We start from the raw sequence: 11,807 nt of genomic DNA on the forward strand, positions 1-11,807 counted from the left end.
TAGAAGCCCATCATCAAGTTCCATCATCATCAATACAGAAGATAATCATTAGCATGAAATGAGAGGAACACTCCCAGGAACATTGATATGATGTGCTTTGCCTTGTGCAAAGTCTGAAGGGGTGGAGCCTGACACAGGGATCCTCTCTTTGGTGTCTGAATTCCTGTGTCATGCTCCGCCTCCTCAGGCCCTACATCAAGCATAACACAGTCTATCAGTTTTGTATGGGCCTTTTCGGGTAAGATATTGTCACTTCTAAACTAGAACCCATCATCTAATCATTAGCAATAATAACAATATTTGGATGGCAAAGTGGGTCTTTCTAAAGAAAAAAGCCATCCCCTCTCCCCCCATAGTGGATATATGACCAGAGGACAGGATTACAGACGTTCTTACCAGACACAGTGACGGTGAAACTGGTGCTGTCATTACCCAGGTGACAGGTGTAGGTCCCACTATCTAACCGATCCAGTGATGAGATAAGAAGCCTTCTCATTCTGCCATCTGACTGGAGGGAGATGCGTCCTACTGCCTCCACCTCCTGGCCATCCTTCATCCAGCGCACTTTGGCCCCTGAGCTGGGCACCTGGCAGCTGAGGCACACGGGTTGTCCAACATCTAGTGTTCTGTTAGATGGTTCTCCAGAGGCTGAGGCAATGCTGGACCCCCTGGCTAAAGAACAGAGAAATTGGCATGTTCCAGATTGCGTGTACACTCATGATACAGGGTGAGCCAATATAGAATTGCATATGGACAAAAGTATACAAAAGGTGAACACCAGAACCTCCTTCAGAAAGGAAGTCAAACAACCTTATGTCTTTTTTCAACCGTATTAACTATGTTACCACGAAATGATTAAAGCCCTCTTTGTTTTGATGTTCTGCAGCAGATAGGGTATGTATTATGGCTGGCTGCTGCAGAACTTATTTGAAACTTTCTTTTTTTAATTAAAATAAAAAGGGTAAAAAAAAAATTCCTTTGAGACAGTTACATGCTTAGAACATCTGAACAAAGGAAAGGTATGGGGAAGCGATGGTGCTAAGGAACCTATTGTGTTTGGCTGGGAGGAACCTTCTCTCACTGCTTTATCTCCAATGGATTGAGATTTAGCAATGGAGACTGAGTAACAGTAATTAAAGAAGACCAAGAAAAACCAAATAATGGAGACCGAACAACATTCAACAATGGAGACCAGGAAAGACCAAACAATGGAGACCAAGCTACATTACACAAACCATGAAAGACCAAACAATAGAGACTGAACTACATTACAAAAAAGTGATCAAGAAGTATTGAACAATGGAGACCAAGCAACATTACACAATGGAGACCAATAAAGATCAAATGATGGAGACTGAGCAACATTACACAAAGGACACCAAGCAAGACCAAACGATGGAGACCAAAAATTACACAATGGAGAACTAGATAGACCAAACGATAGAGGCCAAGATACATTACACAATAGGAACCTACAAACAATGAAGACCGAGCTACATTATACAATAGAGACAATGAAAGACTAAACAAGGGAGACCGAGCTAAATTACACAATGGAGACCAAGAAGGAGTGAACAATGGAGACCAAGCAATATTACACAATGGAGATTAAGAAAGATCAAACGATGGAGACTGAGCAACACTACACAATCGAGACTGAGAAGGATCAAACAATGGAGACCGAGCTACATTACACAATAGAAATCAAGAAAGACCAAATGATGGAGACCAAGCTACATTATGCAACAAAGACTATGAAAGACCAAACAATGGAGACACAGCTACATTATACAATGGAGACCAAGAAGGATCAAACTATGGTCACAAAATTACATTACACAATGGAGACACGAAGACTCAAACGATGGAGATGGAGCTACATTACACAATGGGGACATTGAAAGACCAAACAAGGCAGATCGAGAAAAATTATACAATAGAAATCACAAAAGGCCAAATAATGGACATTACATAGAAGAGACCTTGGAAAACCAAGCAATGGAGACCAAGCAACGAGACCGAGCTATATTACACAATGGAGACCAAGAAAGACTAAACAATGGAGAACAAGGAACATCAAATGACAGAAACCATGACAGACTAAACAACTGGCTAACATTTCACAATGGAGACTATGAAAGAATAATGAAGACCGAGTAACATTAAAGGGATCTTCTGATCTTTACATAATGATGATCTATCGTCAGGATAGGTCATCAATATCAAATCGTTGAGGGTTCTACACCTGACATTTCCACTGATCAGCTGTTATGAGCAGCTGCCTGCCTGGAAGCTATACCGTGGATGGAGCTGAAAGCAGAAGTCTTTGTCCACTGTGTAGTGGTCGCGCCGACGTACCGCAGCTCAATTCCCACTCACTGCCCCTTTAAGCTCTTCCCTTATCAACCCATCATGGACAGAACAGTTAGGTAAGGGACTATCGATCTGCCAGATGTCTACAAGAGAATTCTGAGCTAGGGTATCACAGATGCACTGGGTTTGTGTCCAAGGAGGGGGCGGAGCATGACATTGATTCTGATATCACCTGTCACGACCCTTGGTCATGGTCGTGACTTCTTGGGAGCCGCATGCGGTTGCCCGCGGTTTGGTGTTGTCAACCGCAGCTGGGGACACTTAGTTGTTTGCCTCAGGTGCGGTTGCCGCGGACAATAGGCATGCGTGCGGTTGCCCTTGGCAACGTGTTTTATGTGCACTCCCTTTGTCGTTTTGTGGTGCACGAGGTTATGTGTTGTATGCACGTAGACACCTCCCTTCACCTGTGGTTGTCCGCGGCAACGTCTGTTGTTGTATGCATGTGGTGGCAGGGTTTCGGCCTGCGGGCTGTTCCCCAGAACATGGTGGCCACGCATGCCGTTGCTGGCGGTAACAGGTGAGTGGGTTGGTGTGGGTTATGTATTATGTGCACTTCCCCTTATATGTGTGTTTTCCCTTCTGTGTGCTGGAAGGGTTAACTTCCTTCCCAGTGTGTGTGATGTCACTGGGTGTGGTTGACTGGTGGGTGGGGCCTTTTGGCTTATATAGCCTGAGTCTCTTGCAGGCTTCAGTAGGTTGCTCTCAGCCATGCTGGCTGGAGCAGCCGCCTGTCTCCTCCATCTGCCTGGTGAGGACCATCCTTCTGGTCATAAAACCTTTGTCAGTAAATTCTATGTTTCACGGTGTTATTTAGGTGTGTGTGGGGTTTTATGTTAGTGCAGCTTGTGGTCTTGGGTTCCTGTGGGATGTCTGGTGTGTGCTGTGTTCGTTGGTATCTGAACCGCAGCACCTGCACATGGGATCCAGGGTTTGTTGTCTGTGGCAGGTGAGTGATGTGTTGGTCCCATTTGCCTGTCACTGCCATAAGTCTGTTATTGTATTCCCCTGTGTTGCTTGGCCGTTGAGACTCCTGCTCCCCCGTGCCTAGGAGGAGCAGGTCGTCTCACTCTGTCCCCTAGTACAGGGCCGACTTGAGGGCTCGTAGGGACTTTAAGGTTCCGGCGTATGAGTCCTCCTACCACCAAGGTCGGCTCATACAGATAGGAGACAGGGTCAGCGTTAGGGACGCAATAGGAGGTGACCTGCTCCCTAACTCTGTGGTCCCGGCCAAGGGGTAACCCTACCTTCTCCTGGCACCGTACGGCTGGGGGTTTTCCCCACCGCCAGCCGTGACATCACCATAGAGAGAATCCTTGTGTCATGCTCCACCCCAGGCCCTGAAGCAGACCTGACACAGTGTATCAGTCTAGTGTCCCGGACTATTCCTTTAATTGCTCTGATTTCCTAATATGGAAGAAAAGTGTCAGAAGGTGAAGCTGTGACTTTAGGAGCGACTGGAGGAGAGACGAAGGCTGCACATACGGAGGAGCATTTGGTTATCTCATTAGTGAGACATGTAACGGGACTGCGCCACGTGGGATTTCATTAATCCAACAATATTCATAGAAGAGGTGGCTCAGCATTGCAAGATGCACCCTCGGATTAACCTCTTAAATACCAAGCATTCCCACCCTCAAACTTTTATCACATTGAGGTCCAACCATTTTCTAATACAAAGAACCAAATCGGCTGCATAGACACAGAGTGCCGCCACCACTAGGGGGAGCTTACTGCATTATCACTGGCCATTCATTCAACTGATCGTCAGGGGTGTTGGCGGTCAGATTTCCATCGATGATATATTGATGATTTTGCTTTCCCTTTGAAAAAAAAATTCTACGTTTTTCAACTCAGCGCCTGGATCTAAATACTTTTGTAACTGCATGTAATTCAAAATTTAGTATAGCCCCTGGGTTACTTTATAAATCGTATCTGTATAGCGCCACCTGCTGTTTGCTCTTTTCCTTATTTTTCTATCCACCTAAGTAACATCATTGAGGTGGTCGAACATGCTCAGTTCCATCCTTCAATTGCCACCAGCCCTATCTACAGTTAGAAGCTGTGATAGTTACATGGAGAATGCTGCTGCAGAAAGGACATGGCCTCTGAGCTGTGATAGGTAGAGACTGCAGCAGAAAGAATACACCCGCTGATGAAGGACAAGCCCCCGGAGCTGTGATAGGGAGAGAGCGCATCATCAGAAAGGACATGCCCCCTGAGAAAGGACACACACCCTTAGCTGTGATAGGGAGAGACTGCAGAAGAAAGAACACACCTGCTGATGAAGGACATGCCCCCGGAGCTGTGATAGGGAGAGAGCATCATCAGAAATGACACACCCCCTAAGAAAGGACAAGCCCCCTGAGCTGTGATAGGGAGAGAGCTGCAGCAGAAAGCACACGCCCCCTGAGAAAGGACAAGCCCCCTGAGCTGTGATAGCGAGACAGTGTCATTAGAATTGACATGTCCCCTGAGAAAGGACATGCTCCCTGAGCTGTGATAGGGAGAGAGCATCATCAGAAATGACACACCCCCTGAGAAAGGACAAGCCCCCTGAGCTGTGATAGGGAGAGAGCTGCAGCAGAAAGCACACACCCCCTGAGAAAGGACAAGCCCCCTGAGCTGTGATAGGAAGAGAGCTGCAGCAGAAAGCACACGCCCCCTGAGAAAGGACAAGCCCCCTGAGCTGTGATAGCGAGACAGTGTCATTAGAAATGACATGTCCCCTGAGAAAGGACATGCTCCCTGAGCTGTGATAGGGAGAGAGCATCATCAGAAATGACACACCCCCTGAGAAAGGACAAGCCCCCTGAGCTGTGATAGGGAGAGAGCTGCAGCAGAAAGCACACACCCCCTGAGAAAGGACAAGCCCCCTGAGCTGTGATAGGAAGAGAGCTGCAGCAGAAAGCACACGCCCCCTGAGAAAGGACAAGCCCCCTGAGCTGTGATAGCGAGACAGTGTCATTAGAAATGACATGTCCCCTGAGAAAGGACATGCTCCCTGAGCTGTGATAGGGAGAGAGCAGCAGCGGAAAGCACACACCCCCTAAGAAAGGAAGGACACACACCCAGAGCTGCCAGCTTGAAATATATCTAGCAGATCAATGAATGGGAAGTTCTCTGGATCCATGTGAGGTACAGGGCAGGTTCTTGCTTTGTTAGGCTACTTTCACAACTCCGGTGTGAAACTCCTGCATAGCTGTTCCGCCAGACAAGAGGAGAATTGGCCGGTAGACGTTCTGTCCGCATCCAGCAGCGGTACAGCCTGACAGAACTAAAACTGGAAGTGTGAAAGTCTGATGTCTGATTTTCATTCTTTATAGCAATCATGGGATAACCCCTTTGAAATCTCAAAAAGCCCATTTGAAGCCCAAACCTTAGTAGGAACTCAATGACAATCTGCATGAGCCACCACTGAACCTCGCACCTCACTGGGGGTCAGTCATCTATAATTAACTCAAGAACCCCATAACATAAATGTCTGATTGGTGTCTCTTACCTTTCACCCGGAGTTGACAGGAGGACTCAGAAAGCCCAGCGTGGAACTGTATTATACCGGCATCTTTTTGTGTCACCCCGACTATCACCAGTACATGCGTCCTTCCAAAACTCTTCACAACCGTTCTATGATCCTCGGAGAGGATGTGACCATCACAGGTCCAGCCGACCTGCTCCACTTCGCTCTCTGTCTCAGCACAAAACGCTGCGTTTCCACCTTCGGCAACCTCCAAACGTCGGGGCAACTTCTTCACAATGGGCCCTGAGAGAGAGATACCATATTCTGGTTATAGATGGGCGTAATACCATTGGCAGCTTTTACGAAACCTAAAGTCTGACTATAAAAGTGTAGTCTACCTTGCTTTAACAGGTTTGAGCTATTTTCAAAATTGTGCTGGTTGCCGTTGGCAACAGACAGCAGTTTAGCTCTGTCCGCTGTCAGACATGCTGTCTGCTAACAGGAAACCGGTACAATTTTGAATTTGTCTTTAGATGCAACATGGGTCAAAACGTCGGTGGGGCTTATGAAAATGTGCACGAAAGTTGGAGTTTGTGGGAATTTTTAGTGGCCTTTCTTGGGCAGAGTTGGGGCGGAGAGTCAGAAGGTGTGACATTGTATAAGTGGTTGTGGACCTCACCTCTTACAGCGACTTCTGCAATACTCTGAGCCCCTCTATGAGTCTGACACACATAGACCCCGTCATCATCTGTCCGGGCCCCTCGGATTATCAGGCGTCTAATGGCACCATGTTCCTCCATATGATGCCGTTTTCCTGGATGAAGTCTCTGATCTTCCAGGTACCAAGATGTCCGGGTCCCTTCCGGAACTGAGCACTCCAAAATGGCGTCCTGCCCCTCCCTCACCGCGACATCTCTCAGCGGAGCTGGAAAGCAATCGCCGACTTCTGGAGAAATGGGACAGCATGGGTCATAATTCATACAGGAGACAATACGGTACAAAAACGGAATGAATGCAAGGGATTAGATGGCGGTGTAATAACTTACATTTATTTTAGACTTTCTGGAAATCCTCTACCATTAAGGGTGCATTCACACGACCGTATTTCTTTCAATTTTGCGGAACGGGTGCGGACCCATTCATTTTAATGGGGCCACAAAAGATGAGGCCAGCACACCGTGTCCTGTCCGCATCCGTAGTTCCGTTCCGCGTCCTCCCCCATAAAAAAAATAGAGTATGTCCTATTCTTGTCTGCAATCGCGGACAAGAATAGGCATTTCTATCATGGGGCTGACCGGAATGCACACAGCCGGTACCCGTGTTTTGCGGATTGCCGTGTGAATGTACCCTAAAAGGGTGTGCATACTTTTTCCATTCCTGCCCTTGAGGAACGTTGGCTAACCTATACTTATATATTATGGAACTTTATATTTAGCAGTCAAATTTAATTTCGTGCTCCACCCACATACCTCTTACATGTAACATGACGGCACTGAGCGTGTTTCCAGCTGAATTTGAGGCACCGCACACGTACAAGCCTCGATCTTGTTGGCGACAGAACAGCAGCTTGAGTATAAAGTGCCCATCTCGGTCTTCATAAATGAGAGTTCGTCGTCCAGGGCTGACTGCGCGTCCATCTTTACGCCAGACAATCTCAGGCCTTGGTTTACCAGTCACCAGACAGCGAAGCTTGGCATGTTTCCCTTCGTTGACTGTGAAGACTTTCACCTGATCCGGGGGGTCCCCTGGAATTGGTTCTGGACCTTGACGAGGAGTCGGGTCCACCAGCAGAACAGCTGCCGCCAAACATTGCCCAACAGAGTTAGTGGCTCGACAAACATAGACGCCAGCGTCTGGGGGGCGAATTTGAAAAATACTTAAGGTGTGACCCCCAGGCGACAACTGGTAATGAGACCTTTCAAAAATTTCTTCAAGGCCCCTTCCATCTTTCTCCCAACGAATCGTAGGCTCTGGTTTCCCCAAAACTTTACATGTGAACTCCCCACTTTGACCACGGGTCAACCTCTGTGACCTTGGAAGAAGCAGAAAACATGGAGCGGCGTCGGGGTCTTCAGAGTGCTGGTCAAGGCTGTTGGTTGCTTCCAGTGGCTCTTGGGTTGTTTCAATAGAAGGCTCCACGATGGAAGAAGAAGACATGTTGGCCAACTTTGTGGATGGAAATGCTTCATTCGATAGATCAATACGTGGCTCATTGACCACGGCACTGTTGAGCGTCACGGTGAGTTTGGCGCCGGCGTAGCCTTCCCCTGACCAGTTACTAGCTCTGCACATGTAATGGCCCGAATCCTCCAGCCGCAGGTCGCTGATCACTAACTGGTACCAGTCCCCGTCTCTCTGAGCATAGCATCTGTCGTCCAGCTGTAGACGGATGTTTCCAACGCGTTCCCACAATACACTGGGCGGTGGATCTCCGCTGATCCGACACCGCAGGACGGCATATGTGCCTATGGGCGCTGTGACTGCACGAGGAAAAGACAGAAAGCGAGGAGCGCTCCCCGGCATGTCTAAACCCATGTGTGAGTTCTGTGGCGGGAGCGACAAAGCCGCCATCTACCTGCAAAGAAAAAAACTAAACCATGAAAATCAGAGCACAAAAAAACAACTGTGACTATAAAATACAGCAGAATTCAGATAATCCGGCACGCCTGAGACCAATATAGCGGTTTAATGGTTTTTACAGTTTTATATAAATCACGTTTATAATGCCCCCCAAAATGCCCAGGCATCTCATTCAGGTTATACTTACCCCGCTCCCCGACACCTGCATGGCTCCTGATGCCCGCACGGCCGCCAGTGCATCTCCCGCGCGGATCAAAACAGTCGGCAACGGGGGGAGTGTTCGGCCAAAAGCGGGCCACGACAGGGACGAGCCTCTCTAGCATCGCGGGTGACGCAAGGAAGACTCGTCCTGGTCGCAGCCTGCTATTGGATGCCCCTCCCTGTTCCCGGATGTTTTGATCTGTGCTATGGGGAGATGCAGTGGTTGCCGTGCGGGCATCAGTAGAGACGCGGGTGCTGTGGAGCGGGGTAAGTATAACCTGTATGAGGTGCCCGGACATTTGGTAGGGCATTATAGGGGTTGGATAAACCCTTTATTCTTTGAATAATAAAAAGATCAGCAACTGTTTATTAAACTTTATGTATCAAGACATTACATACGTCTGCTTGCTGTCAGTGAATGGCAAAATTCCTATTTGCATCTGTAGGTTAAGTGCACATCCTGGACTAAAAGGGGTTGCCCAGGATTACAGAACATGGCTGCTTTCTTCCAACAACAGCGCTACACCTGCCCACAGGTTTCGTCTGGTATTGCAGCTCAGCTACCATTCACTTCAATGGAATGGAGCTGCAATACCAGAAACAACCCACAGACAGGGGTGGAGCTGTATCTGGGAAAAAATATCTGCCATGTTTTTCTACTGCAGAATAAACCCTTTAACCAAACGCATCTCACAGCTGAATGTTTTGCTACAATTGTGTCAAGTCTATAAAACCACAGGCTGATACATTGTAACAAAACTATTAAAAGCGGAGAGAGACTTGTTGCTGCTGAGGTGCTTATTGCCTAGACAAAGTCTGAGGGTATGTTCACACGGCTAAAATCTGCCATTGATTCAGCTGCTAAAAAAAAGGCGTTCCCTCTGCTAAAAACACATTCAAAACTCACCAACAGTTTCTCCATTGACTTTAATTATCAAAGTTTTTTCAGCAGCTGATTTGAAAAATGTGTGAGAAGTGATGTTACTTCTTGGAAGCAGATTTGATTGAAGATTTCATAGAAATCAATGGGGAAGCAGAGAAACCTCCACCAAATACTCTTCTAATACTATTGTAAAAAAAAAAACTCCACTAAAACCTCCACCAAATACTCTTCTAATACTCTTGTAAAAACCTCCTCTAAAACCTCCACCAAATACTCTTCTAATACTCTTGTTAAAAAAAAACCTCCTCTAAAACCTCCACCAAATACTCTTCTAATACTCTTGTAAAAAAAACTCCTCTAAGACCTCCACCAAATACTCTTCTAATACTCTTGTAAAAAAACTTCTCTAAAACCTCCACCAAATACTCTTCTAATACTCTTGTAAAAAAAACTCCTCTAAAACCTCCACCAAATACTCTTCTAATACTCTTGTAAAAAAAAACTCCTCTAAAACTTCCACCAAATACTCTTCTAATACTCTTGTAAAAAAAACTCCTCTAAAACCTCCACCAAATACTCTTCTAATACTCTTGTAAAAAAAAACTCCTCTAAAACCTCCACCAAATACTCTTCTTATACTCTTGTAAAAAAAACTCCTCTAAAACCTCCACCAAATTACAAATCTGCGACCAAAACGACCTGTTTTCAGTTACTGATTTTTCTGCCGCTGATTTTGTCATGTGATCTTAGCCTCAAACATACTAAACTCGGACAGTATTTCATCTCTGGGTGTAAGTATGTCCCATTCACTGACAGCAAGCAGAGGGTGGTAAGGAAATTGAAACGCAAACTGCGTTTGAAAGTTGTAAAAATAACCAAAGGGAAAATAAGACACAAAAGAGTGCGGAAGATGAACACGCTGAGAGTTGTAGTTTTGCAATAGCTGGAGAGCTGCAGGTTGGAGACCCCTGATGTACGAGGTCTGGGGGCTCCGCCAGTTCCTGAGGTTGGATTTTTTTTTCCCTATGGTATGGAAGCAGCATCGGACTAAAGTCCCTTGGGCCCACCAGAGGAAAGGATTCTGAGGGCCCACCCTCTCTGTACATAGGACCTTAAGGGCCCTGTTTTACTAGGGGTCCAATATTACCATAGCTCGGGCCACTGGGGGATCCTCTGGTGGGCCAGGCCGACCCTGCATGGAAGCTGCTTTATTCCCTTTACCTCCACCAAAATGAGGCAAAGGGGATGTACATTCTGTAAAGACTTACCCCTATCAACTGTGAATAACTGAAATAACGGGGGCAGATATTCATCTCTCAGCCGTTCCACTGAAGACCACCATAGTCAGACATGGCTGATAACAGAGACCCCCTTCATGATATGAGCTAGAGGATCCCTTTAATTACCTTAATGCTGAACTTCCCTCCCGCTCTGTAAAGTTGAGGTCTTCTAGTTCCCGGTGACTTCTGGGGTCTGGTGAAGGGTCCTTATCCTGGGGGTCCTGGTCGTGTGTGGATCCGAGCTGCGGAGTCGCTCCTCCTCACCCAGAAACAATCCTAATTTTAGTCTCCAGATAAAATGTTCCAGCAGCTGATTCTGTCATGTCCCCCAGAAACACAGGAGAGAAGAAGCTGACGGCCGAGCAGGAAGGCTTGTAATGCAGAAACAGGTGGAAGCCGAGGCCGGGGCATGAACGCCTCCTGGCGGGATCTGTTTCATACTGTGCGGCGGCCATGCCAGTGATTGATTGGCACAGAGAGGTATGCCGGGGCGTGCCACACAGATTTCTTTTGGGTATAAGATAACGTAATGGTCAGAACACCCCCTCATTGAGCAGATGAATGTCAGCGATGCATTCCTCTCCTATCACTTCCGACATAATCACAGCGCTCTACTGGTCTGCGATCCATCACGTCGGCTCCTGAGGGACACTCCGCCACCCCCCTCCACCCCCTGGACAGGACAGACAGGGACACAAAAAAGATATTTGGCGTGTGGCATGAGCCTGTCACAGCATGCCGCCTGGCACCGCTCACATACCAGCCTGTTACAGTATCTCCGCGCTGCTCTTATAATTCACGGTATCGCTGATCCCACCCGGATCGTGTAACACATTAAAACTACCGCCCGTCTGCTGTAACCGCTCAGATACCCGCTCTGTGCCACCCCCCCATGGCTGTTGTCAGCGCCAGCGCCGCAAGATCTGCAGGGCGTCTGTATGGCTGCCCCTCCCGTCACCGCTCCAGACATAAATATTCATATTCAATTCTGGGGAATCATTTCTTAGAACTCTGCGTCGTGTCGTTCCTCTGT

The 11,807-nt window shown here is 47.4% G+C and overlaps 1 protein-coding gene across 1 annotated transcript in view; it reads right to left on the reverse strand.

Annotated features, from left to right (window-relative positions):
- Positions 1-11,410, reverse strand: part of OBSL1 (obscurin like cytoskeletal adaptor 1) — a 60,920-nt gene extending 49,510 nt beyond the window's left edge. The window contains exons 1-5 of the mRNA XM_044304375.1: positions 10,901-11,410; positions 7,300-8,405; positions 6,510-6,776; positions 5,873-6,133; positions 397-672 (exon numbers count right to left, since the gene is read on the reverse strand). Of these exons, the coding sequence (XP_044160310.1) occupies positions 397-672; positions 5,873-6,133; positions 6,510-6,776; positions 7,300-8,401 (1,906 nt within the window). The 5' untranslated portion in view covers positions 8,402-8,405; positions 10,901-11,410. The remainder of the gene's footprint in view (positions 1-396; positions 673-5,872; positions 6,134-6,509; positions 6,777-7,299; positions 8,406-10,900) is intronic.
- Positions 11,411-11,807: the final 397 nt, after the last annotated feature.

Source organism: Bufo gargarizans, chromosome 8 (assembly GCF_014858855.1).
Source record: "Bufo gargarizans isolate SCDJY-AF-19 chromosome 8, ASM1485885v1, whole genome shotgun sequence".
Taxonomy (NCBI): Eukaryota; Metazoa; Chordata; class Amphibia; order Anura; family Bufonidae; genus Bufo; species Bufo gargarizans.